Source organism: Tachypleus tridentatus, chromosome 13, assembly GCF_004210375.1.
Source record: "Tachypleus tridentatus isolate NWPU-2018 chromosome 13, ASM421037v1, whole genome shotgun sequence".
NCBI lineage: Eukaryota > Metazoa > Arthropoda > Merostomata > Xiphosura > Limulidae > Tachypleus > Tachypleus tridentatus.
The window spans coordinates 136,083,362-136,109,716 of NC_134837.1; the positions used below are offsets into that span (position 1 = coordinate 136,083,362).

At 31.8% G+C, this 26,355-nt stretch overlaps 1 protein-coding gene across 4 annotated transcripts; it reads left to right on the top strand.

Moving 5' to 3' along the window:
* The first annotated feature begins 5,775 nt into the window (after positions 1-5,775).
* Positions 5,776-26,355, top strand: LOC143238688 (DNA primase large subunit-like). Of its 4 annotated transcripts, none has more exons than XM_076479139.1 (8): positions 5,776-5,916; positions 7,898-7,992; positions 8,713-8,930; positions 10,249-10,505; positions 13,339-13,550; positions 20,781-20,945; positions 21,978-22,310; positions 24,032-26,355. In XM_076479139.1, the coding sequence occupies exons 2-8, from the start codon at positions 7,942-7,944 to the stop codon at positions 24,449-24,451; spliced, it is 1,656 nt and encodes a 551-aa protein (XP_076335254.1). In that variant the 5' UTR covers positions 5,776-5,916; positions 7,898-7,941; the 3' UTR covers positions 24,452-26,355. The 4 variants fall into 4 exon arrangements, with proteins under 4 accessions (XP_076335254.1, XP_076335253.1, XP_076335255.1 ...); XM_076479138.1 differs by lacking the exon at positions 5,776-5,916 and adding an exon at positions 6,006-6,262; XM_076479140.1 differs by lacking the exons at positions 5,776-5,916; positions 7,898-7,992 and adding an exon at positions 6,006-6,262.

The window sequence follows — 26,355 nt, forward strand, 5'->3', positions numbered from 1 at the left end:
GACAATCTATAAACCTTTTTAATCCTATAAACAACAAAATATAATGAAGTTTTGGAAATAAGTAACAAGTACAGTAGTGAATCAACTGTCACAGGTAAGCAAATGGTAAAACAGTATCTACTTGTCTTTATAAGTATATATTTATGTTCTGTGTATTGAAACTTAAGGTGCCAAGAGCAAGGGTGCAAGCTAGTGCTTAGCAAACTGAGCTGCAGGTTGGAAGGTCCAAGATTCCAGCCATTCAACACATTATTAAGGCATTATAGCCATAACAGTCAATTCTCAGATCATTGACTTTAAATTAAAGATGATTAAACCTTCACTTTGGGAGCCCTGATCTAGCCCTTTAGCCATATATGTAGCATAAGATGCTCTTTGGGTTGAAATGACTGATGCCAAGCTCATTTGTTAGAAACAGAAGCATTCTGTTTGGTTTATAAAAATCAGTTGTGTACTTGGTGTGTTTAATCCAGTGTAATAAGAGTTAAACACATATTACTTTCTGGTCAGTTTATTAATTATCAACATCTACAGCTTGGAAACCTCCCAGCAGCACAGTGGTATGTCTGCAGACTTCCAATGCTATAAACCAGATTTCGATACTCATGGTGGGCAGAGCACAGGTGTGGTTTTATGCTTAATTCCAAACAAACAACTTGGAGTTATTGCTAGAATCAGTTTTTAAAAACAAAGTTTTGTTTGTTTTTTAATTTTGTGCAAAACTACATGAGGGCTGTTTTTGCTAGCCCTTCCTAATTTAGTAGTGTAAGACTGGAGAGAAATGGCAGCTTGTCATCACCACCCACTGACAACTCTTGGATTACTCTTTCACCAACGAATAGTGGGATTTACCACTGATCATAACACCTCCACAACTGAAAGGGTGAGCACGTTTGATGTGATTGGGATTTGCATCCACGACCCTCAGATTACGAGTCAAGTGCCTTAACCACTTGGCCATGCTGGGCCAAAACAAAGCTAATTATTTGACTATAAACAACAACTTACTGTGTGGTTTAAACTACATGGCATATAAGGATAAAAAACTGAAATTTATAATATTATACGACAATGCAGAACTACTGTTAAGAAATAAAACGTCAGCTACATAGCCTTTTCATTGTTTTGCACACAAAGTGTCTTATAATGACCAATTTCTCTACAGGCGGGCTGCAAAAAGGCTTAAGAATTGACGACAATATTTAAAAAGAAAATAAATTATTCCCAGAGAGTAAAAGTATAATGCAAAACGCTTGGGTTATAGGGGTTTTAATAATTTCTCATCCAAGATTTCTTGAATCTATGTGTTTTTAACATCATGAATAATCAGTTTTATGGTATAAAATGAATGGTCATTTAGCCTTGATTTTCACTGTGCGAAAAAACAACAACAAAACGTGGCAGGATTTTTGTTTGAAAGAAACAAGAAGAACACTAGAATTGTGGGCTCTTCTCGACTGAGGGGTTCAGGAATATTCGTCCCATTTTATTCCGCAAGTTGAATTGTTTGACTCCAGTGAAGTGTTTAAAATTTCAGGTGCGCGAGTTGTATCTAGATGATTGATTTTTTTATTATTTTTTTTAAGGAAGGAAGACGTGATTTCTTAACTTCTGTTGAGATTGTTTGAAGAAACCAAAGCATGTCATGCAAGGACCCTGTTTCATAATTCATATTGATTAATTTCATAATTGTATCCCAAGTGGCTTTGTAATTAGATTGAGATTAATATTAATGCATTGAACAAATAATAAAAGGTAATTAAAGTAGACTAATTAAACGACCAGATGAGCAAAGGGCCCTTTTCAGGGAGAAGCGACTAATAAGTTCGATGCCTGATTAAATTTGTGGGATAAAACTGAATTACCCGGATAAAACCCACTTTCATTGATTGGGCGTTAATTTATCTACCCTACAAATGCCTCACTGAATATCTGTAAGGTTACTCATAGGTACAAAAACTAAATAAACTATATTTCTTCGCACCAACCGTACATGTGGTTGGGTTGTAGAGCAAAGTGGAAACCAAACTTGTATATAAATGAAAAACGTTGGAGAATCAACTGTATATAAAACGGAGCTTAATACAGAAATCTGGAAAAGATTATAACCTACCTAGATGTGGTACTTTGAAACAGACGATATAAGACTAAATATAATGTAATATTAAATTTAAATTTACGTAACTGAATGCAATGAAAAAGGAATGAATTGCATAAATATGCTTACTATTCCAAAATAAGTAATACTTGGAAGTAAAAATACGAATTATTACAACTACAAAAGGAAATATATATTTACCATTTATCTAAAAAAATGTGAAAATACAAGAGTCAAACATATAACGTAAAACTGATTGTCAAATGAACATGAAATAACTTAAAATACGAAAAATAAAACGCAGTAAGATGTAGTAATTTAATTTTTGTTTTCAAAATTAAACTGCGGATGAGCTTAGGGACTGAAAGTAATCATAAATATAAATTTAAAAATAACTGTAAGTTAAAGTCTTATATACACAGCTGAGAAAAACTAATAAGATATAAAGCGAACTCGATATAATAGGTTTAAAATGATCTCAAACAAACAGTCGATAACAAAAACATTTGAAGTTAATTGGCCTAGTGGACTCGATAGATGAAGTAACTGTTTGTACTTGAAGAATCATGGACAGTTAACCCTCGAATAGCTTTGCACGAAATAAAACAATCAGGACCCTGAAGTCACCTATTTAATCCATTCTTGGTAGAAATGTGAAATTTTAGCGCACTGATGTCCAGCAGAAAAACCAAAGAATCTTACAAAACACAAATTCAGAACTATTAAACGAAGAATAACTTGAAAGGGGACAATAAAGGAAAACAAGCAAACACGTAATTTTGTTGTTGTTGTTTATCTATAATTAACAACACATTCTTATATTACTTGAACTGCTCACATTGTTTCTAGGTCGTCTAGATGTTGGAGTCAATAAAAACAAAAAACGGAACTATAGAAATATCTGATTTAAATACTTCAGGTATTTCAGAAATTTATTGTCTACACGCTGTCTAAGTCGAGGGAAAACTTCTGTGTTACTTATCGAATAGGCTATCTTACAAGAAATCTATACAGAAGCACATACATACACGCTAGCTTGCGACTTCAGAAGAAACAAAAAGTTATATAGTCTACTTGTGCGAAAAATTCAGGATATGTATATGACCTTTGATACACTCCGTCAACGAGACTGTCTTAACTGCACACAATTACTCTGTGATATTCCAGGCACAGTGATTTCTCTTTAGGATTAATCAGGTAGGAACTGCAGAATAAGGGAGGTTTCGACGGAAAATGCATTACCGAGTGAACTTGACTTCGATTGAGTTTAGAGCGAGTAAAGATGTAGAAAGAACTTAAACAATGCATGATACAATGAAATAATATTTAGCTCTTAAGAACAAAAAATTGAATCTAAGTGGAGTTTTACTGGACAAGTGTAGTATATTTGAGTCTAATCTTCGAAATGTATATCTTTACTTTTCCAAACTGAGAAAACAAAAGATTATATACATGAAACAATAGTGTTTCTTATTAAGGCGAAAGCGTTACTCACGTGATTCTTGGTATTGTGATCGCTAAGTAAGGGAGATTATATCCTGAGATACCAACTGACCTGTTAGTAAAGACGATATTTGTCTACTTTCACATATAGAATGTTAAATTTTGTATGTTTGTAGAGGCTGTGTTCTATTGTTGATTGTACCCTATGTTTTACCACCTAACCATAATTTTGCACTTTTAATTTTATAATGGTTACTTCGTAAAAGCAGACATAATTCATCACATTTAAAAATATCGTGAATAATAATACTCCTACGCTCATAGTATGTCCATAATTAAGTATTGTTTACTAGCCCCATTTTTAATTAATTTCTACTTTAAAAGAATTAGAAATGAAAAGAAATCAATAAAGTGAATTATGTTCTCTTTAACACTTCTTTGTTGCCCCCCGCTAGTACAGCGGTATGTCTCCGGATTTACAACGCTAAAATCAGGGGTTCGATTCCGCTTGTTGGGCTGAGCAGATAGCCCGCTGTGGCTTTGCTATAAGAAAAAAACACACACACACACTTCTTTGTATAAAAAATATTTTCACTTACAGGATTTTAAGTGACATGAAATTCTTATTTCATGTGTATTTGTCTTTCTCATGATAATATAATTTGAAATTAGTGTTATACTTCTATCAACTCTTTGTTCATAAATAAAAAAGCGCTTTTGGCGTTTTGTTCATTTTTTATGCAAGTAGCGCATTCTGTCGTTAAGAAATATGAATATCAGGGTTTAGTAGATGTCGAGAAAACCCACTTGTAGAGAAATATATATGCAAAAACAGCTCGTTTGGGTTGAGAACCTGTGAACCTGACGATGACCGAAGAAGGTCGAAACGTTGTTCGCTCTTCTATGTAAAATATTTTCTCAGCCCAAACGAGCCGTTTTTGCATATATAAGGTTTAGTAGAATGTTTTGCACTATTTGCTAGCTGTCTCCACACTTGCCTAAAAGTTCAAGTTAAAAAAAAAATTATTAATTTGCTTTTTGGATATTAATGTAATAACTAAAGACGAGAAACCCACTTTAAATAAAAATGTATCTCAGAATGGCTGTTATGGATATTAACTCTGCTATTGATGAGGAGAGAACAACGTTTCGACCTTCGTTGGTCATCTTCATGTTAGGAAAGAGAAAATTTGAATGTGACCGTTCACGGACACATGTCTTAGACCGAGAGTATAAACTGGTACGGTATTGTAGGAGGCGTTTTCTATGGTTATGTTGCGTTTATTTGATTTGCAGTGTTCAAAAACGTATGAAGGTTTGTTTTTTTTTTGTGTGTGTGTGTTATTTGAATCTGGTTTCCATTTTTCTGCTTGTTTGTCCAATATAGAAGTCGTGGTAGTTGTTGCATTGTATTTTATAAATTATGTTGGTGTTGTGTTTATAAAATACAATGCAATAACTGCCACAACTTCTATATTGGAGAAACAAGCAGAAAAATGGAAACTAGATTCAAAGAACACAAAAAAGCACCTTCACACGTGTTTGAACACTGCAAATCAAATAAACACAACATAACCATAGAAAACACCCAGAGATTAAATAGGGAAACAAATATAAAGAAACGCAAAATCAAAGAAGCCCTACTTATACAGCAATTAAAACCAATACAAAGGAACACCTTTATACCTATACTAATTAATAACCTAACAATCACCTGCAACGTTCCATACAATCCCGTACCCGTCTGTACTCTTGTTCTCAAGACGTGTATCCGTCAATGGTCACATTCAAATTCTCTCTTTCTTAACCTGAAGATGACCTAGTAAAGTTGAAACATTGTTCTTTCCTTATCAATAACAGTATTAATACCCATAATAGTTGTTCTGAGATAAAAATGGAAAATCTAACCAACGTTATTGTACAGTGCAATTTTAAATTTATTTGAATAATATAGATGAAACCTTGTTAGCCTGTTGCATTTGCAATGCCATGATTAGTAGAATTTCACGTTCTTGTGCTTCATTTGCAGTGTTGTCAAGTGCATTTATAGTAAATAAAATTGAGTCTCTTTCTAAAAAAAATCGTTTTAATTTTTTGAGAATGTTGGGTTTGTGGTATTTTTTTTTTGCTTTATTTTGAGGCCGCTTATTTGGTCATCTTTGAAATAGCTTGCATCAACATACAGTAAAATGTTTATAGAAGGGGTTTTGATGATTGATTGGGTCAATGAAGAGCTTACACATTAGTACAAATGTAAACTAATTCTTTCCTTACTCCTGTCCAGTTAAAAACATAGTCAATAATTGTGAACTTACTGGTCCGCCACTTGACACATTCTATCTTACAATTAACTCGCACGAACCGTCATTTTGAGTGTAAGTGATAACAGCAATTTTGAAAGTTAATGTTGCTTGTTTTGAACGGCGGTGTCATTTATTTTTCTCGCGAGGTTGTGGGTTCGCTGGTTTTCCGTAGTTTACTTTGATCAAGACTGAGGTGGTGTGTTGCGTTCGTGTAACGTTGTCACGGTTTGACCAAATGATGTTTATAATAACGCTACATTACAATTTGCAGTACAATTTATACCAATTTACAAATTGTAGATATAAAAATAGTATAACATATTTAACTTATTCTTTAGCCAAAAGCAATATTTATAGTTATACATATTAAATTCTGTGACTTCGTTAACGTTTGAATTAAGCCTAAAGCCGAGTAAAGGTAAGCAGTTTGGGTTAAACTGTTTTTTGCTGTGCAATTCAAAAGCACGAATGTTGGTATTACAACAATGGTCTCAGACTTTTGCGTCCGTCTAGTTATTTGCTAACACTTCCGTTAGTTTAGTATAATATATTTTTGGTTTTCGCTTTCTATAAGTAAAACTGTACAACAAGAAATGGTTAAAAATAAAGAAATACAAACCAAACTACACGTGGCTCGAAGTTGAGGTTTGACAATGTTTTATATGCCACAGTTTGTGACATTTTGGCAAGTAGTGAGAAGATTAAAGGATTGTAGTATGCTAACGTATTGGTTTTTGACTTATAAATACCCCCTGCTGGTACAGCAGTATGTCTTTGGATTTAGAATACTAAAATCAGGGGTTCGATTCCTCTTGGTGGGCTCAGCAGATAGCCCGATGTGGCTTTGCTATAAGACAACACAGAGACTTATAAATAGGAGTATTTTGTAATATAATTACTGATGAGAAATATTCTAAAAACTAAAGTTTAATGGATTTGTAAAAATCAGAATATTTCTCCAGTATATCTTGCAGATTTAACCTTGTATATTCTGACATAAATGTAAGTAAAGACAACCCCTGCTGGGATAATGGTAAGTATATGGATTTACAATGCTAAAATTAAGGGATCGATTTCCTTTAGTGGACACAGCAGATAGTCCAATGGGGCTTTACTATAAGAAAACACACACAAGTAAAAACCCTTTTAGGTGAATCAGTTATCAAAATTTCAGTTTATTTTTAAAACAGTATCCAAAGAAAATAATTTTTTTTGTATGATTTTATTATCAGTGTGTGTATTTCTTTGTCAAACAATAAAAGAGTGTCACAGAGGGTTCTATGTGATTCCTGTTATATTTTTCATTACCAAGGTATAATTAGGGATAATGTGTCTCATCTACTGTATCCCATTTTTTACTGTTAACACACCTCAAACTGCATGTATAAATTCCTTTTCTAACAACCACTAAAAAGCTTGCAGTATTTCCAACAACCAATGCAGAGAATTAAACTTGAAACTCTAATATCAACATCAGATTTAGTGAACTAAGCTGTTGCTGGCCCTCCCAAGAAAATAAGCAAAACCTTTTCTGTTAGTTGGTGGCAGCAACTGCTGATCATAATTTGTAACTTCTGTTTTCTGATTCTTGGAATAAAGCAGTTTGAAGTTACTGTCTGTAAATAGATCAAATATAAAGTTGTTCTTGTAAAAAAAAAAAATATATATATATATATATAGTTTTTGTTTTGAGTATTTTTGTTCTTGCAGTTTTTGTTTGTCCAGTTTGTAACATTTAACATTCAAACACTATTGTAAATGTATAATTTAAATATATATATATATGTAGGTCTCTCACCCATAAATATTTAACTAAACCCAACTACAGACCTTCACAGTATGTAAAACAATCACCTCAGAAGTTTTCATCTTTCTGCCTTATTTGATACTCACTTTGAAACAGACTTAGCATGCATCTTAGAAAACTATCATTGAGATTTGAGTTGTGGATAGTGTATGGTTTATGCATTCTACCCCTCACACTATGCATAAGAATAGGAAGCACACTGAAAAAAAAAAAGTCATGTTTATGTGGAATTTGTATATCCTTCAGGGTACCCATGTTGAGAGGATGTATATCCGAAAAATGCCTTACAGATGGTATGGAGCATATTCATATTTGACCACATTGGATGTAATAAAGTTAATGTAAGTTTATTCATTGCAGTAATAGTATGTGACATATTTCCATAATTCTGGAAAGTAAATGATTTTTTTATGACCTGACAGCACTTTCAGCTGACCCGATTGTTTTTAGATGTTGTATTTTGAATGATACATGATGAGTTACAAAGCATTGTGATTGTTTCTTGTACCAAGTGTCCAAGCTTACAACAGACTCTATCCTCTCTAACTCCAGCGATTCTTGTGTTTATCATGCACATACTTTAGCACAACTAATTTGTTATTCTGGTGTCTCTCTCTCTTTTTTTTTCCATACCTTTCATTAATCTCCTATTATGTTATATTTCTGTTTTTAATACTTATCACTATTCTTCTTATCAGGCATGCTTTTGTACTTATACCTGCCACTAATCTCCTTATCCATAATATTTGATTTTGTACTTGCATTTGTCAGTAGACTGATACTCGGGTATTTTTAGATAGTTATACCTACTGAATTCCTTTGTATAACATGCTGAGAGTATCACATCATGTATTTATTACCTTCAAAAACTTTTAGCAGAACATTTCACTACTATGTTACCAAATCTTCTGCTCTTTTCAGTGTAAAAACATTGCTTGTACTTGGACAGTTAACACAGCTTTTACTTATTTAGTTGTATCATTTTCATGATTCAAGAAAAAACATCTTTAGTTAGTTTTGTGCAGAAGGAAACTATATATATATATTTTTTAACTTTTAAGGAAATGACGTTTTATATCAAACCACCTCATGGTTCTATACCTTTGGAGCAGTTTCACGAGCTTGGTAAAAAGAGACTACAGTTTTTACAGAAGTTAGTTTCCACAGGTGGTAATTTTGATCACATAAAGTCATTAGTTGAAGAAGCCAGTGTTGTTGAGGATTCAGATTGTTTTATAGATGGAACGATGAAAGACAGGATATCTCATTTTGTGTTACGGTGAGTAGATAATTTGTGAGGTCAAAGAATTAGGGTTTGTACTCACCTTCTACAATTAAAACTGTTAGCATTGAATTTATTAATGTTTGGTGACAGTGTTAAACTCGTTAATATTTTTAGCTGAATTGAGAAACTACAAAGTTACCCAGATCATTTCATAAGTTGGACAGATGTTTGTTTAAGTGACCTTTAATTGTAAGATGATGCATTTGGGTGGTCATAATTTGAATCTTATTTATGTAAATAGGAATCATTCAGCAGCCCGGCTGAAGAAAATTGTTTTGGTAGTTATGAGTAAGTCAATCAAGACAGTGAAGCATGTTTGGTTGCCAAAGCTAATAAAGTATTAAAATGTATTTATAGTCTCCATACCAATATATGAGTACCTTTTAATCATAGTAGAAAAGTTTATTAGATTGAAATGTAATGGCAGAAGTGAACCAGTTAACCTTTATTATTTCTCTTTGGACACCAGTGAGGGGCCTATGTGACTATGGTCAAATCCAGTTTTTGTCGTCATTTCATAGTTAATTACCTATTTGTTGTCAGTGTGTTATGTGATCTAGATAAATGTGAAGAAGGTGGGAAAATTTACTAATGCTCAGATGTTAAATTTATAAAGGGTTTAGGTTGGAGTTTCTTCCAAAAAAGATGCCAGATTTAGGACAGAAATTAAACACTTAGTTGATATATGAAAAACAACATAAAGTATTTTGTTAACTGGAATAGTTTAAAACATTTATAGAGTTTGCTTAAATTAAGATCTGTATCAGAATGACACTGGTTTCTAAAATGTCATGCACATTGGTTGTTTTGTTTACTTAATAAACAATAGACAGTAAGTAATATCATTTACTAAACACTGTGTGGAGATCAATATTTTCCATGTGATGTCAGGCTCTGGAAAGATATTAATATTTTGTGGTTAATGGTTAAACGAAACATAAGGAAAAACTGGTTGAAAAACTATCTAGCCCAAACTTTCTTTCTCTTCCATAAAATTCCCAAAAATACCTTATTGGGAAAAAGTCTTAAAGTTTGTGTAATCTGTTAAACACAACTCACTTACAACAATGACTTGAAGTAATATGTAGAATGGTTAATCAATATTCAGCATTGAGAAGTGTTTTTTTAAGATTTTTACTACAGGTAATGTTCTGTTGCCATTAAGCCTGCAGAAGTATAGCTGTGTTTTCATACATGACCAGTGCTGATGTAACCTCACAGTTTTTCAGAAAGCTAGAGTAGGATCTCTCAGTGAGTGTAGATCACATCATTTACATTTTGAGTTGATTAATTAATGTATTTATTTCTGTAGATTAGCAAGTGTAAACAACAGAGCAATGCACTCATTTTTGATCCAGGCAGAAAGTATTCTGTTCAGATTCCGAGTAAGCTGTCACACTTTGGATGAGAAACAACGTATGCTGCAAGATCTGTATCGGCATACCACAGCTACCTTGTCGGAAAGGTTCCTGACATCTAACCTAAATAACGTATTAGTTACAATTAGATCTGTCTTGAAACAGTACAGGAAAGAAAAATATAAAAATCTATTGAATCTGGTTTTTCAAGGTAGGAAACTGTTCTTTATGTTAAATTTACTGGTAAAGTTTAAATTTGGTTCACTGAACTGTTTGTACAAGTTACTTTTGTTTAAATAATTACTGAAATTATAAATATAATTAGTTGATCAATTGGTAAAGATTTAAGTAGGAATACTTGAAACTTCAAACAGTAGAAAAAGGATATGTGATGAAATTTTCTGGCATATTTGATGTGAATATGATGTTTACCACCTTTCCTGTTGGTAGTGTGTCCTACTATACAATTCATTGGAAATTACATAGTAATGAAGAGACCATTAACATACCTTCAGAATTGTGGGATGAGCTTGATGCTTGGTAATTTTGTAATAATAATAATATAAAAAAATTCTCCTCCTCCTCCAAATAAGAAATATTTACAGTTGACTTATATACAGGAGAAAGTATTTAAAAATTGTAAAAAAAAATATAATTCTAAAGTTGAATTATTATTATATTTAATTTTCTGATTTACAAAAGAAACAATTTTTAAAATAATTAACCTGAAAAGTAGGCCTGCAAAAATTTAATTTTTTTTAGGACTTTTGTTAACAATATAAATATAATTTAAGAACAGCAAGGAACCTGTTAGCAACTCTTTGAAGATCTATTTTTTGTTTTATTTTTGTTTAAGACCAAATTGCTTTGAGAGCTGCAGTATGCTGGGAATGGTCTAACCTAAAGTAACAAACAGCTCTAAAATCAGGGGGCTGATTCCCCTTGGTAGACTCAGCAGATAGCCTTATGTGGCTTTGCTTGAAGAAAAAGTTTAAACAAATATAAAGAAAATAAAAAAAAACTGATATGAAACTCAGAGTCTTTGAAGCCATAATGAAAAATATTTCATATTAATTAACAAAAATTTTATTTTTTATTGTTTTTTTAACATACTAATACCTTATTTCAAAAACGAATTAATGCTTAAGGATTGGTCCATGAAGTAAAATTTCAGAAGTATACTACTATAAGATTTTGTTTATCTAGCTGAGGATTTCTAAGAGTTGGAAAGAAAACAGCATGACTATTCTAAATAAAAATTGCAAACACTGAGGTTAAAGTTTTAACACTCATCATGCCTGAAAAATTCTCAACATTTCTTCACAGTAAAAGTAAAGCCCAAGAGCCACACAGATCTCTTTAAAGAGCCTGTATGTTGTGGACTCCTGATTTAGGGTGTCCCATCCATTATAGTGAACTCCAAAATAAAGATAAAACATTCACAGCCAGTTCTTATCATCCAGTTGTTTATCAAGTCTTCCTTTAAAATTACTGAATCCACCTCTCTAAAGGCCAGCTGTCCTGTTAGAAAAATAAAGCTGTCTTAGCTAAAGGCGACTCATTCCCTGCCATAATTTGTACTTGCACCCCTCTAGATCTATGATTTTCACTACTAAGTACAAAAATGATGCATCATTTAATTCCATTAATAGTTGTAAACACCTCAATTAAATCTCTGCTAGCTCTTTGTTTTTCAAGAGGAAGCAAGTTCAAAGATTTTAACATTATGACAATCTTTCAATTCTAGGCAATGTAGTAGCCTTTCTGTGAACCCTTTTCAACAATTCAATGTCCTTTTTAAAGTAGGGAACCCATGACTGAAAATAATACTTCTAGTGTAGGCTAAGTAATGATCTGTACAACAACATTGTAAGTGCTTTTGATTCGTATTCAGTATTTCTGTAGAGGAATGTTTAATTCTTGTGACCATGTCAATGTGTTTCACAAACCTCTCTTATTCAGTATTGACCAAAACTGGTATTTAATTTCATGTATCATAAACTTATATTGACACATATTTAAAGTCTTTTTATATTAATATTGCTTGAAAGTTTACGATATTGAAGGTACCGAAATGTGTGACAAAATTCAGAGACCAAGGATAGGGGTCAAGGGTTATGATATAATTTTTAAACACATCAGTTGTCAAGGGCAGAACCTTTGTTATTCAGAAAAGTGTGAGCTTTGTATTTGAAGTGCTGAGAAAATAACAGTTTAAAGAACTATGAATCTGATGTACCTGTAATATACATTTTGTGCAGTCTGGAAAGAGAGGCTTTGCTGATAAAAATGTGTGTCAATGCACTATAAAATACTGTTGAATGAAGTGGCATGTAACTTATACCTCTATCAATGAAGAGTTTTGTTGTATATAAAATTGTTGAATAAGATAACAGTGTAACTGGTACTTCTGGCAAGGGACAATTTTACTTTTAAAATTAAAACTTAGATAATACTAAAACTATATTTTTTAAGTTTATTGACATAAAGTGATAATCAAGTTTAATTAAATGTTCAACATGACTCACTAAAGGTTGTGACATACTTTAACCCAGCTGTGAAGTTTTTTGATATCTGAAGCTTAAGAGATTTGAGACTTACTTATTCCTTAAAGGATGAATTAGTCAGTAGATCAGGTTAAACTGGTAGCATATTTGCTTTGTTCTACAAATAAGTATTTTTCAAAGTTAACTCCTTAAGCCTGAATGGACACTACCAGTGTCTGGCTGAAAATCCCAATTTACCCACAAGAAAGTGACAGCTTTTGATAACATTTATATCTCTGGTTGAAAACTAATTCAAACTGTGTTGTTATCCACAATATTAAGAAAATGGAAATACTATAAGATATGATGATAATTTATATGAAATCATGAAAATAATTCTGGCAGAATGTGCAAAAAGGTAATGTTTTAAAGAGTTAAGAATGTGCATTTGTGTTTCGTTTTTCTCTTTCATTATCTGGTTAAACTTTGTTTAAAGGTAAATTTGAACTAACAATTATTATTATTGCATATATTATTGGTGTGTTTTGTTGTTTACAGTTCCATTTTACTGTGCCCTAGACTTTGTGAGAAAAAGAGAGGTGGAATTACAGAATGGTATTGCTTACTTACAGTGGTCACAGTTTGATGAATTGTTGGTGTCATTCTTTGAAATGACTATTACATCTGGCTTTGAACAAATGTCTAACTCTGTTTGTGTGTTCCATCTTCAAGAAGACTTGAGATTAAAGCGTCTATGTCGTCAACTTCAGGTACTGTCAAGGTTTCCAGTCTGTTTATAGTTATAATCTCCAGAATAGTTCTAGTTTCACAAGAACCTGAGGTGCAGATTTTGGCACTGATTTACTTAGAATAAGTTTTTGTTTACGTGATTAACAAGTTATAGTATGTCAAAGTGTACCAATACCTCTGCTCATAGTAGCTGATCAACACACTCACAAATGGGAAGCTAAACTCAATGTGGCAAATCTAAATCACAACAGAAGTGAATTGAAGTTATTACTTTTTAAAATGACTTGACAATAGAAAACACTTCTGAACATCGCATCAAACCACACAACACAGTCAATGAGATACTTTATCAAATCAAAAGTTTAGACTTTTGACAGTTTTTTAAACTGAAACTTTAAGGAATTTCTTTTGATTTATTTCAGATGCCTTTAATTAACAGGTACAATGCCTGAACCCTATAATACTTTAATTTTTTTTTTAAACTTTCACCATTATGATCAGTGACTCTAACCCATTTAACAATACCTTTAGCATGCTTTACATCTATTGTTCCTTTATATTGTTGTAGTTCTATTTTCTTTTTGGTTACTGTAATTTCTTATCAGTTTGGTAAGTTGTGACATTCATTGACCCTTAAAAAAGGCATAAGCTGAAACATCTGATTCAATAAATTAACTTTTTACTGAAGTTGTTTGTGTTCTTCATTGAGAATATAAATTCACCCACACAAATAAATATATAATACCAAGACCACCAAACGAATTGTCAACAATTTAAATATTTTTGTGGTTTAATTTCCCATTTGTCTTTGCCAGTATTTATACTGCATTGCTAATGTAGAACTGGCATCTCACACATGCTTAAGGCTATCTATTTTTTATGTGGGAAACTTTCTTCTTGAGACACCAAAGGGGTAATTTTATCCAATCACTGATAGTTTTACTTATGTAAAGATGGTGTCCCAGGCTCCAGGAAAATGAAAGTGAAAAGAAATTGAACTAATATCATCTTTTTTTCTTCCAATTCTAAATTAAAACAATAATGATAATAAGCCATGCATGAAGAGAAATAAGGAGTTTGTTTGTGACCACTTGAGAATTGTTATGGCACAGTGATCCAAAGATTTTATGTGGTTGGTAGCAAGGGACAATCTACTGAAATGCTTTGTGTGCATTGAAGCAAAAAAAAGACAACATTTTTACAGTCATAAAAAATTTGGAAAGGTCAAAAAAGGAAGATTTGGTGAATTGTGAAGAGACTGTTGATCATTATGATGCTGCTATTCAGCCAAAGTTAAAACAATACATAAAAGTTGCCATTGTGAATTCTTATTCCAGTGTAAAATATACCAAGATTTCTCAAATGGTCATTGTTCTGAGCCAAGCCAACATCCAAAAATACTTCTTTCATTTGGCTTCAGATTTTCAGTATAATTCAAATCTGCATTTTGAAAACTACTTCATGAAGTGATGCACCTTTGATATTATCAGTGACACTGCACCATATTTTACTGTATGAAACATTAATTGCTAAAAAAAATTACTCATTAAATGTAAACTATATTAATATAGATTTAGTTTGTTATAAAATGATTGATCTAATTTTACTCTAACATACTGGCTACAGTTTTGTATCATTTTTTTCACTGACAGGATGACATCACTTAAACATCTACACACAAAAAACATCAAGCCAATACTGACATAATGATTATGTTAATGACATATACCAGGCTCTTGTCACAATAGTGAGGGATGATGTCATTGAAAGAATAATAAGAAGGCCCATTTGATATTTTTGCCATTTCTGCTGTTTAAGTGACAGATAACTTAAAATTGCCTGTTGTTATTGTGTATCTCAGATTTATAGGGGTTGATCAGGAAATTCGTATGAAATTCCTAGACATGTCTGAACTTTCTGCTACTTCTGCAGATGGGGTGTATGATGAGATTAGGAAGGTGATGTTGGAACATGAACTGCAATCAGAACACATGATCAACATTGTTACAGATGTGCATCTGTGATAACTGGGGACCTCACAGGAGTTCATACAAGTATGATCTCTTCACATTCAAAATAATTTAGAAATTTTTTTTTAACTTTTACTATAGTTGTTAATTTCTTTACTTAAAATCAAACATAGGTTTATAAATTCATAACTGTATGCGTGATACTGTATCCTAAAAATATTAATAAATATATTAAGTCCTTCCCTAAACTAATTTCTAAAATATAACATGATTGTGCATTATCTACTTACTTTTTACTTAAAATGCTAAAGATATTAGAGATATCAACAAGTTGCATCTTAGAAATGCAGTTTAGCCTAAATTACATATCCACAAACATAGTGTGCAAGAAAGGTGAATAATTGTTTAATTATAATTTAGTAATTTTGACTTTAATAAACATATAATTTTATTGTAGGTTTAAACAAGAGCACCCTTAACTTGCAACCACTATATGGCTCACAGACTTCAACTTGCGAGTGAGAAGTCAGCAGTCAAGGTGCCCTACCTAGTGGAGTACTTGGGAATTATCAATAAGTTTGCTCAGTCTTTGGAATATTTCCCCAGGCTTTGTCATCTGCTAGGAACAAGCAAAGAATAACATGCTGAAAGTACCAACAAGATTTGTTAAATTTGTTTCAGAAGATGCTTTTCTTTCAATTTCTATACAATTTCTTTGTATAGGCTTTCAGTGGATGCCTGGGGGCAGTTGTCTTGCTGCAGCTTGTGCTGAGCATGTCCTAGAAGTGAGAGAAGTGTTATGTGGTCTCATGACACAGATGGCATCTTACAAATTTATTAAGATGATCAATATTTTGTATAATGCCGTGGGTACGTAACTTTTGACGGGATTGTATTCTCAAGTAGGCTGGTATGGGTTTTAAATCTTTAATTAAAATAAAGTACAGAACAACGTTTTGACCTTCTTAGTTCATCTTGCTAATACATTTTTACTTCAAGTGGGTTTCTTGTCATCATGAATTTTGACAGGATTGCTAAAACAGAAGGAAGAGTTGCATACCTAGCAATAATGTCACAGGTTGATGCTGCCAGACTTGCACTTAATAGTTTTACATCACTAGGGCCTATACTAAGCAAGCATTGGATATATTGTCAGACCAGCCATGTCCAAGTGGCTATGCTGTCAACCAAGGACATGATGTAAAATGTTTTTTCCTTTCAGAGAAAAAAGTTCCAAGTTGCTACTGAAGTATTTCTTGAGTAACCTAATAACAGACTTGCTGTTACCTTTCAGACAGCATTTGCACAATGAATTTAAGCTGCTAAGCCCTGTGTACTATCCAGCAGCAGCTGGTAAAGATGATCCCGAGTTCAAAACTCCACTTAAGAGACACGGGGGATTCATAGATACTTCATTAGCCAAAGTTGAATGAATTCTATTGAGGAACAAGAAGTATTCACAAACTTAGTTTTGGTAGCATTTTACAAGGGTTTCTTTCACAACACTATGGGTTTTCTAAACCTGAACAAACTGGCTTATATTGAACTTACAGTCACAGATACAGCAGCTTATTGCAAGCGAGGGTTTAGTGCCTATAATGGTATTAATACCACTGTTTGTAACATGCTTCATGTGGATCATGTTTAGACACTTATGACCCTTTCTTTGCATTTTAAACCATTAAAGTCCTTTGACATTGAAAAAGCTTTCAAAGACTGAACTGCTTCCAATTACAGAAGAGGTTATACAGTTGTGATGAAAACTGAGCAATTGAGTAGCAAAGAGGGAAGCTCAGCCTCTGAGTCTCAGAAGCATCCACAATCACCCATGGATAAAGGACTGGACAGGTTGTAAATACTGGCTTTAGAGTTCTATATAGAGTGGGAGTCTCCATTGGGGATTTATCTTTCACTCCAGTCTTTTAAACATAATGTGTTATTCATGATTCCAATTTTTGGCAGGGCTTTTGTTTCTTACAAACCACTGCATTTTTATTACAATTTTATGGTATTGCAGCAAATTATTATTCACTCTCTGTCATATAGATTTTTATGTAGAACAGTATTGATAGTTATTTCCTGTGCAGTGATACATACAAGTAGTCATTTAGTTTGCCTAGGATTATTTATGTATTAATTTACAACTTGAAAAGGTTTCTGGAGATGGTGTGGTTGCTTTAATAACAGATACCTCAAACTAAGGATTTTATTAAATACATTAAAGGTAAACAAAATGTTACAATAGGGTGGAGGTCTCTTGAGGGATGATAAAGGAATGCTTGTATCTAATAATTGTGAGATGGCTGGGTTATACAACTTTGCTTTTTACTAACAAAGATTTAAGCAGTATTCCACATCTTAAACAGTTGATAAATGGAAATGAGATCAAACAAGATGACTGCATTAATTCTGAGCTGGTTAAGAAAAACTTGGGAAGTTTAAAAAAATGATAACACTCCTGGGCCAGATAATATTTCCTCAGGAGTTTTGAAGGTGGTTAAAGATTGAACGTGTGAGCTACTTATTACTATTTTTTGTTAGTCCTTGAATAGTGGGCAGGCACGAGAGGATTAGAGGTTAATTAATATAACTCCTATTTTTAAGAGAGGTGATAAAAATTGTCCCAGTCATATATCAGTTGTAGGAAAAGTTTTGGAGAGTGCTAAAATGTGCTTTGCAAAATCATTAACAAAATTTAGAATTTTATTGGATAGTTCACATGGTTTCACTAAGTAAAAATCTTGCCTTACAAATCTTTTGATGTTCTTTAAAAAGGTTATTGTGTATGTAGATGAGGGTAAATGTGTAGATTTGGTGTATCTGGATCTTAGGAAAGCATTTGACAAGATGCAGCATAAAAAGCTTGTGAAACATACCGTTTCTTTAGGGGTTTAGAAATAAGTTAGGAAATTGGATAAAAGAGTGGCTTGATGGAAAAAAGCAGGGGGTTGTTATAAATGGAACTCAGTCAAACTGGATTAAAGTTACAAGTGGGGTACCTCAGGGTTCTGTCTTGGGACCTTTGCTATTTTTGAATTACATCAATGACATAGGTGAAAGAATAGTCAATATATTACTTAAATTTACACATGATATTGAGGTCTTGGGTGTTGCTAACTGTGAAGAGGAGACGTCATCTTCAACTAAGATGATGCCATTTTTCTAACAGGGTGGTTAACATTTGGAATGAGTTGTCTTAAAAATTTTTTAGAGGCAATAAATTATGTGAGTTTTTGAATGATGAGGGCTGACTTTAAGGTGTTGATTTTATTTTAATTAAGAGGATAGAACAGCTTTGATGGACCAATAGATCCCAGAATGTTATATGTTAAAGTTATCATTCTTACATTCACAACTTTGTTATAGTACTATTGTATGTCAAATATAATGTTTACATTTTTCAGCTTAAATATAGCCACTAACTTGAAGTTAATAGTTTAAGTTGGCTCATGCAAATTGCATTGCATTAGTTACACTGGCTAAAGAATTTATGTTGCAAGAGTGAGAAGAGAGTACCTTTTCAGTGTCTCTGTCATAGCTATCATTGTTTTCAATTCACAGATTAATATTTGCATATAAAAGAATATTATATTTGTTCTTGTCCATTAGGTACTATGTATATTTCATTTTTATTAGGTAATACATATAGTTACTTAATAATATTTTGCCAATTTGAATGAAAATAATTTTCATTTGAAGGTGTCAGATTAGATATAGAGTGGCCTGATGGTTAGTGTGCTTGATTGTGGTTTCATGGTCAAATCCCAGTAATTGATTAGTGTAGCCTGTGAATATTGTTGAGTAGCTGCTTTTCATTCTAACCTGTTACTTCAAAAATAGGGACAGCTTGTGAAGATAGCCTTTGAGTAGATTTGCATGAAATTCCAAAGAACAGAGATGTCAAATTTATAATTCTCTGATTTTTTATATATTTTGATCTTTTTTTTATTACCTTGATAGCATTTGTTTTAAAAACTTTTAAATCTATGGTATGCAACTCCAAGGCTTTCTAATTTTGGTAATATTTGCTTAATTTTATAATAATTTCTTCAGTACACCTTTTCATTTTATATGAAATTTTTCTTGTATATATTGCATGTTGTCATTTTAATTTACAATTTTTGATTTTGTTTTTTTTCATCTAATCTTTAGAAGTTTTCATTCAGACTAAACAGTTGCTGTATAATGAATAACTTCTAAACATAAGCTATTGTAGAACCTCTTTCTCTTGTTTTTTTCAATGATTAATTAGGATAAACCAACACTGAATTCAGATGTCTGGGGAAGAGATTACACAGATTTTTAATTTTTTTCCTTTTTAGGGAGTAGGGAATGACTTTCCCTGAATATGAATAATATATAATTAAAAACTTGGGATATTGTTTCAGTTCAAGGTCAAATCTTAAGTCAATGAAAATGCTAATGTTAGTAAGGGTTTGCAATTTTGTTGAGCTACCATTACAGTTGTTGTTTTTTCAGGCTTTGATTATGATTGTTACAGAGAACCATGATTGGTATAACATCCAAAAGATAATTAAAACTTCTACAGAAGTTTTGATTCATGTTTACTAGGTTTTTATTGGGGAAGGGTTGTCATGAACATTAGTTTGAAAATTTGAAAAAATGTAGTGGTTTGTATATTTTAATACCAATTTTAAAGAATGTTAATAGTTCTTTAAAAATTGGTTGTTTGATAGAAATGTTAGAGTATTGTATGTATTATACTTTAGAATTGTTATAAATAAAATACATATCATAGTTATCAAAAAAGTTTTGAACATTCATATATGTTATATATTTTTTATTTTTTTAATACATGTTGATTGTGAAGTATTTTATGCCTACACTGTTAAGCATCAAGGGGGGCACATTGGTTTTCCCCTCTTAGTCTGACCCAGCATTGTGGTCAGTATATTGTAAGATTGAATGGAAGGATTTTAACCTAACTTTATAACAGGTACTACAAAGTTTTAGACTTGGTTAACTTTTGAAATTCAAAAGTCAGTGTTAAAGTTAGGGCATGAGTATTTCATAGACATTGTATCATTGTTTATGTCCTTTTAGTTTGCCCCAGTCTTATGGACTGGATATCTTAAGATTGATTGAATGGATTTTGATCAGTTATACAACTGGTACTACATACAAAATTTTGGGCCAAATTAACTTTTGAAGATGAAAATTTAAGGTTAGAGTAAAAACTTGGGTGTTTCATAAATACAGTTTGTGGTTGTTTGTATCCTGCATTTTTCTTTTTTACCTAGAGTTTCTTTCTTTCTTCAGAACATCTTCCTTCAGAATAACTACAAGAAAGAATACTCATTGGTTGGTCCAAGAATACCTCTCAGTCAGTCAGACATTGATGACCTATCTCATTGCTTTCCTTTGTGTATGAATCACCTTCATTCTTTGTTAAGAAGACATCATAGACTACAGCACTCAGGAAGGGTGAGTGTATTTGGACCATTTATTTCAGACCTAGGACTATAACCATGAGTTGTAAAATTAACCCATTATTTAGTACTACTATTAATTTTTTTGGGAAGTTAACAGAAGTTTAATCTTGTGAATTACACAAACACACATGTATATATGAACTGCTTTTGTTTTATTTTCATACATCAAATGCTAGGAGAGTGTTAAGTAGAAAAGTTCAGCAATGACATATGGACAAAATATATATACTGGCAGCTAAAATAACAATTTGTAAATTATTATTATGCTTTATATTTCTTTATCATTTAAATTATTCAGTTTTTTACAATGAAAGGTTAATTCTGTAAAACTTATTGGCAACACCATTAAACACATTTGACTTCAACATGGTAGGAGAGTCCCATAAAGGTGTTAACTTGTACTAAAAATTAAACATTCACTCCATCTTGAGTTTTCTTTCATTGTAGAACTCTGCATACTTGTAGTTACAAGTGGAAAACATTTTCACTTCTTATCCACGTCCTTTGTACATCCATGACAAAAAAGATAAATCATCTACATTCACCTAACTGATAACACACTTGAAAAATCAGGATACCCCTTTTTAAGGCATTCAGATAAACTACTTGATTCAAGATTTAAAAGGGAGGGAGAAGCTCCATACATATAGACAGCATACTGTTCAGATAAATTAGTTGTTTCAAGATTTAAAAGGGGGAAACATCATACAAGTGGACAGCATCCCACTGTTTTCAATCAAGAAGACCAAGGATTAAATTCCAACCACTACCACCTCAGGACTTTCTTAAAGATGGTAGGAGGTTGAGGGCTAAAACATAAGATATAAACTAATTTATAATTAGGTTTGTGATTGTATAAGTTATTAAGCACAACAATGAAAACTATCAGTTGCTTGATTAGACATTTTCTTAATAAACCTATGTCCTCCTGTTGTTTCCTATTCATTATATAATTTAATTATAACTTTCTATAGTTGGAAGATATGGTTCTGCTGAACATTTTGTTTTTCTTTATCATTTCAAGATCCAATACACGCTGTACCTCAAAGAAATTGGACTTCCTGTAGAAGGAGCAATTAAATTTTGGGAAAAAGAATATTCACAGTCTCCAGCTTGTGGTCACAGCAGTTCACTGTCACATATTGGATGCACACATGAGTGGTCAAAGGATTGTCGTCGTTATGTTTACAGTCTTCGCCACCTGTATGGCTGTGAAGGTGGCAGAAAAGATTACACTGCTCATTCCTGTAGGGCATTACAGACAAGATTGGTGGCCACCAGTGATGATGGAGGTTGTCCATTTGCTAGATTTGACCATTCTTATTTGCGGAGCACCTTACTGCAGCGAGGGTTAATGGTACATTTCACTTTTCGTGGTTTATGTGTTTATTCTTGTATGTTTATTTCACAAAATGAAAAATTAAAATGGAATTTTAGCTGGAATTAATTTTAATGTTTTATTTTTAGGTGAAAAAATAAGATCATACAAACCACCTAGTAAGAAAAAATAATGGGTTTGTCATAATAATGTAAATTAGCTAGTAACAATCAGTATGCGTGTTTGCTGTAAAAAGAAATTAGATACTAACAATTAGTAACTGGCTTTGCTTTAAGAACATAAATCAGCTAAACAAAATCAGTATGTGGTCTTGCTGTAAGAATGTAAATCACCTAAAAGGAATCGATAACTGGCTTTGCTGTAAGAATGCAAGTGAACTAATAAGAATTCGCATTTCATTTTTTTTTTAATAATGTAAATCAACTGGTGAGAATCAGTATTTAGATATACTTTAAAAATGTGATATTTTTATGTTAAAATTAATGTTCTGCAAGAATATATCAGGTAGATCTGCTAATAAAGGAAGGTTCAATATGATATGTTGCAAAGTAGTACTGCATTTCACAAATGGACAGTTGGACAAGGTGTTTCATATACAAGATAACAATCTTTATTTAAAAAATACAAAAGCAACATTATGTGTTCGTTTGAACAACAGACTTTTGTCTTTACTGGAGATATAGTGGATTGGTTAGTTATACTCCCTCAGTCAAAATCCATTTTCAAACTAACTAACTGACTTAAGATGATGTTTCAGGTGGGAAAGTGGTAAGTCTATGGATTTACAATGTTAAAATCAAGGGTGTGGTTCCTCTCAATGAACACAGTAGCTAGCCCAATGTGGCTTTGATATAAAAAAAAACCAATACACACACAGTTTCAGGCTTTCTAAATTTCATGTTACTTAGTTGATTCATTAGTATCAAACTTTTTTAGTGATTTGTGCTATGCACATGACTAGGTATATTCACAAACACTCCTTCTCTCCCTCTTTGAAGCTTGTCATTGAAAATCAATTAAATATACAGACTTACATGGTCAAGGAGTATTATAATTTACTTTCTCTCCTGTAAACATTTACTACATGCAACACAGATAAAAGAATTCTTTAACTCTTTCCTTATAGGGTTGGATGGTGCAACCGATCTGGTAACCATCAGTTTCCATACTATAACTTAACATGTTTCACATATATCTTCACAACATTTGGCAGCCACTCATTAAACATTTCAAGTCTTTTTACATAAAAATCAGATTTTGTAATTAAGTAATCATATTAAAGATATGCCTGTGAATGTTTTGGGTGAAAAATGATTTTCTTCATCTGCAACCTCCTAAATCAATTTCAGATTTATTTTTTTTAGAACCTTGTATTTTATCTGTTATTTTCTTCACCCTAACTCTGTATGGACAATTTGACTGACCTTGTAATCATAAGAAGAAAGAAGGAAAAAAAAAATTTTAATTCCTAAAAGTGATTGCAGGTTGTGACATAAAACTATAATTGTTACTTGAAATAGCTTGTAACAGTCTACTCCTGTTTATATTTAATTTTATTCTCCTTTTACCAACCATATCTAACTAACAGTCTCACCTTACAAGTTGCAAATCACTCAGTGACATTGTTTAACATCCACACACCTCTGTGACATTTCTAGACTTCATGTGTACTATAACTGTGTTGGTTTGTTAACAAATTATGTTGAAAATGCTAACCATACTTTTAATTTTTTACACAGGAGCAGGATGTTGGAGAAATAGAAGTTTTAGTAGCAAAAGAAGATTTTAACAAAGCATGCAACAAGTACTTTTGGTCACAAGTAAAAAGATATAACAAAAAAAGAAAAGGAGAGGCCCTTTCAAATGCTGTTAGATTGAAGCATTCTAATCTTGAGAAGCAGGAGATTATTATAAGTTGTGTACAAGAAAAATTATTAGTAGAAGGTTCAGCAACTAGTGATAGACAGAAGCAACAGTATATTAAGAAATTTGAAAATTCTGAAACATTTCACAAAATTGAAAAATGCTTAGTTGATTTTGTGGGTAAAGATAGCTTATCAGAATTACAGACCCATTCAAATGATTTATTAAAACCCTCTAATTATTATTGGTCATTCAGAAACATGCTAGACGGGTTAGTACGACCTGATGTAGAGTGAGACATTTATTTCATAAAATGTGATTGTAATTTTATTATTTTAACAAAAACCAAAAGACTTTGAGAATCCATAAATTTTTATTTGTTAAAAAAAAAGGATTCTTGTTATGACAGTGTAACTAATTAATTATAGAAATAAATCAGAAATATTTCTTTCATTGTTTACATAAAATTAAAAGTATATTTAAGCAGTGGTCAAATATTTAAAAAAAATTTTCTTGATCTTTTGTTAAAAAGCCTACTAGCTGGGTTTATACGATGCTTAATGAATTGATGTGTATTTTTACAAATGTAAGTTCATAATTAGCTTGCAGTTTTGTACAAAACAAAATAATTAAAGATCTTCACTATTGAACTTTGATATTTTTAATTAGTAGGATTTACTTAATTAAACCAAAATTTTTCTTTTATTGTTTTTCCAAAAGTGATTTGTAAGTTTCCAATTTTTTTCTAAATCAAAGTGATCTTTTATTCAATGTTGTTTAATTTGTGCGATTTCCTTAATTTGTACAAACCAGAAACGTTTCTTATACTGTTTACTCAAATGAAAATTATATTGTAAGTATTTAGTAAATTAATTTCATAAATTAACTTCCAATTCTTTAAATAGTGAAATAATTGAAAACTTCACAATTCAGCTTTGGTTGATGTTGTTTATGGTCTCCCTAATTTATAGACCAAAATGAAGCAGAAGTGTTTCTTTTATTGTTTGTCCTAAATTAAAAGTATTTAAAAGGCAAAGAGACAGTTTGTCTTAAGCTCACAACAGTTGAAACTTTTAAGCTGTTACTGGTACATTGTATGACAACACATGTGGATAGACAGTTGAATCATTGTTTGAAGAGCGCTTTTAAATAATGTTCTCAACTTCACCCATGGATAACAAATCTAAAATTTCCATGGTCTCCTTCTGATCCTAAAACTGAATTCCAACATGTGGTGCAAAACAGTAGTTGATGTTTGTTTTTCTTTCTTGGAGTTGTTCACGATATTTAAAAATTATTATCCTCCAGTTAAGAACAGTGCTTAGATCTCAAATGACTCTAAGGAACCAGTTTAACATTAAACAAGTGCCAAACATCACTTGTGGTCGATCAATATAAATATAGCAAAGAGAGTATTAAGCAGCACCTATATGATTATACAGAACAGGTATAAATCTGGTCAAATAGTAACTCAAGTATCTGCTATCAGTTTTCTATCATGGATGAATGGTTTCTGTGAATTACGGTGACTACATGAGTAAATTCTTGTCAATAGAAGTTTAAATGTGAAGGTTCTTTAATTCTTTTCTTTAGACAATGAACTTGTGAATTTTTGTTTTGATAAGAAATGAGAATTTTGAAAGTCCAGGAATTTTCATTTGCTAAAGATTCCCAGTGTGTTGTTATAGCTGGTTAATTACAAGGATTAACTCAACCTTTTTAAAATTTTTATGTAAAATTAAAAGAAATAGTATTTGATCTATCATAAAAAAGGCATTTGGCCTTCAAAAGCCTGCTGAGTAGGTTAGTATAATTTGTAATGAATTAATGCATATTTTCTTAAAGGTCATTTTGTAAATTACCTCCTGGTTTTTCTTTAATGATGAAAAAAAAAAAAAACTTTGATGGTGTGAGAATTTTTGTTTATTGACAAAAACCTTAGCACGACGGTTAAATACAAGACTTAACCAGAAGTGAATTTTGCCCTTATTGTTTACTAGAATTAGGTAATTAGTTTCAAAAACACATCTTGATTTCTGATGTGTAGTTGGTTACATAATTTTCACAACTAAATTGTGTTGAAAGTACTTTTTTACATTTAAATGTAAAAATGAAGTTGATATTTTCTAAACAATTTTAAACAAGATATTTGTGATGTAAATATGCATAAGATTTATAATAAAATTCCAAAAGTTTAAAA